This window comes from Arachis ipaensis, chromosome B05 (assembly GCF_000816755.2).
Source record: "Arachis ipaensis cultivar K30076 chromosome B05, Araip1.1, whole genome shotgun sequence".
Taxonomy (NCBI): domain Eukaryota; kingdom Viridiplantae; phylum Streptophyta; class Magnoliopsida; order Fabales; family Fabaceae; genus Arachis; species Arachis ipaensis.
Window position 1 is genome coordinate 148,808,014 of NC_029789.2, and position 2,444 is coordinate 148,810,457.

Below are 2,444 nucleotides of genomic sequence, written 5' to 3' on the forward strand. Positions count from 1 at the left end.
TGTGTAATTATAAGTTTGCAGAAAACAAAAACTTTTCATTTCAATCTTATGCGAAACGAAGAATTCACATTACCGTGTGGCGAATCCTGAGAAGCGTCTCAGAAGATTCGTTAGTTGGAAGAACAATTTTGTCCTCGCTCCCCCTCTGGTTCTGGTTCTGGTGGATGGAGGAATCGGTGGCGACGGCGAGAGTGATAGTTGAGAGGCATTTTTGTCTTTTGGCACGGTAGCGGTTAAGGAAGGGGCTGGAAGTGGTTGGAGAGAATAAGGTACCGTGAAGTGAACCGGAGCGCTGCGTTGAGTATGGTTTATGGAAATGGAAATGGAAAGGGAAGGGCGTAGAGGATGGAAGAGGGGAAATGGCAAAGGTAGCAGCCATTTTGGGTGAATGGACCAAAAAACACCCAATAAAATGAGGGAGTCTCATATCTTAATAACTGTTAATCTTTTATGTTTTATGCGTCGTGTGAAAGAAAAGACTGGAAGAGGGAATGAGTGATGACTGATGAGAATTGATAAGGGTGGAGGAGGAGTTTACATTTTGATGCGTGGGATTGACGGCGAAAGCTATAGCACTTTAAAGTAGTGAGTGCAGCATTTTTTTAAACTTAACCTACTATCAAAAATGATAAAATAAATTAAATTTATTTATTATTGTTATTTTTTTTTTTGTTATGGGCTGAACAAATAAATCGGTTAGGAGTGTGCATGGGCCCGGGTGAAGCCGAGTTTGATGTGACCCAGACCCGACCCGAAATATATACCGGGCCTATTTGTTAGACTCGAACCCGACCCTAGACCCGATGAAACCTATACACTTTCGGGCCACGATTATACCGGGTAAAAACCGGGTGAAAACCGGGCCGTTAACATTATATTACCTTGATACCTTCTTGTAAGTTAGCATGTAAAAATATCCAAATTTTCAAGACTCCAATCATTATTTGACATGGTAAAATTCACTTAGAAAAATATAATAAGAACCAACTCTTCTCTAAAATTAAAGCATAACCATAATCAATACTAATATTGCCTAATAACACCAAATATTTAAATCAATACAAATAACACAAGATTATGAATTAGTCTAAAGTCTTATGCATTTTAAACATAAAATATTAACTTATAGTCTTATATATAATGACTAATAACACAAAATATTAATGTTTACAACACTTAAATTTCACATAATAATAGCCATCATCCATCACTAATAACACAAAATATTAATTATGTATGATGACCGGGCCACCGGGCCGATTTCGGGTGACCCGAGCTATGACCCGGACCCGACCCGAAATAAAGACCGGGTCTATTTTTGAGACCCATACCCGACCCTAGACCCGATGAAATCACACCAAATTAGCCCCTAAAGTGTTCGGGACCGGGCCGGGTCTTCGGGCCGGGCCGGCCATGCACACCCCTAAAATCGGCCTTAACAAAAAAAAACTAATTAACTCGTTTAATACAGGACTATCTTTACACCAAAAAAGTACTCAGAAAAATTTGATCGAATTCCTCCGTTACTTTATTATTATTGATGTGATGTCTTCAAACATTTTTACGCTAGCAGGTGCTTCCACTATTATTCTGTCTAACGACAGATTTTGACGCTCTCGAACCCATTCCATTCCACTTCTACTATAAATGGACCTTCAAAGTCCGAAAAATTGCTGCCATAGAAAAGGAAGACGCTATCCGTCGCCGCTGCTGGTTGGCTAACTCCAAACGTGAAACTGATTCTGTAGAAGAATCCGGTCTCCATGAAGGTGCCATGATTCTCAGATGACGACGCAGTCAAAGCACAAAATACATGAAAAATTATCTTTTATTTCAAATTATTCTATCATTGTTTTTATATTTAATATTATAATTTTATTTCACACAAAATAAAATTTATTTAAATTTTAATATTATATACATAATATATATTTAATATTATTTTTTTTAAGATTCTAATATATCTTTTTTTTTCTAGATTTAGTACATAAATTTTCAACTTATTTTTTATATATTATTTATTTTAATTCTAAAGTCCAATAATTTTTGTGTATAGACATGTTGTTTTTAATATTTATATACTACTTTTTTATTTTGAACTTCAGCTCAATATTCGAAACTTATAAAAAAAATCTAAAACTTGTAAAAAAATGATTAACCTGATTAATAGGTTACTTTTTTAAATTCAGACCATTCAAATAAAATATAATAAATATAGAGTTTAAATTTAACGAATTCATAAGGTATGCAGCACTCCATACTTAACAAGGAGCGTTTAAGGATGAGCCGGAATTGACGGTTAAGGCACTAATCCAATCTCCCTCCACTTCGTTCCGTTTCGCGTTTCGGGGAAAATGCATAAAAGTAAATACGTAATTAATCCATGCATTATCGCTTAATAAACTCGCGAGTTTGACTAATAAACTTCTAAAATTTGGTTATAA

General features: G+C 35.2%; 1 protein-coding gene across 3 annotated transcripts in view; it reads right to left on the minus strand.

Moving 5' to 3' along the window:
• The window catches only part of LOC107644965 (threonine--tRNA ligase, chloroplastic/mitochondrial 2), a 6,740-nt gene extending 6,181 nt beyond the window's left edge, over window positions 1-559 (minus strand). The window contains exon 1 of one of the 3 annotated variants that reach the window (XM_021103361.1): window positions 74-559. In XM_021103361.1, coding sequence (XP_020959020.1) covers window positions 74-427 — 354 coding nt within the window. In that variant the 5' untranslated portion in view covers window positions 428-559. The remainder of the gene's footprint in view (window positions 1-73) is intronic. The other 2 variants (XM_016348944.2, XM_021103362.1) reach the window with 2 other exon arrangements.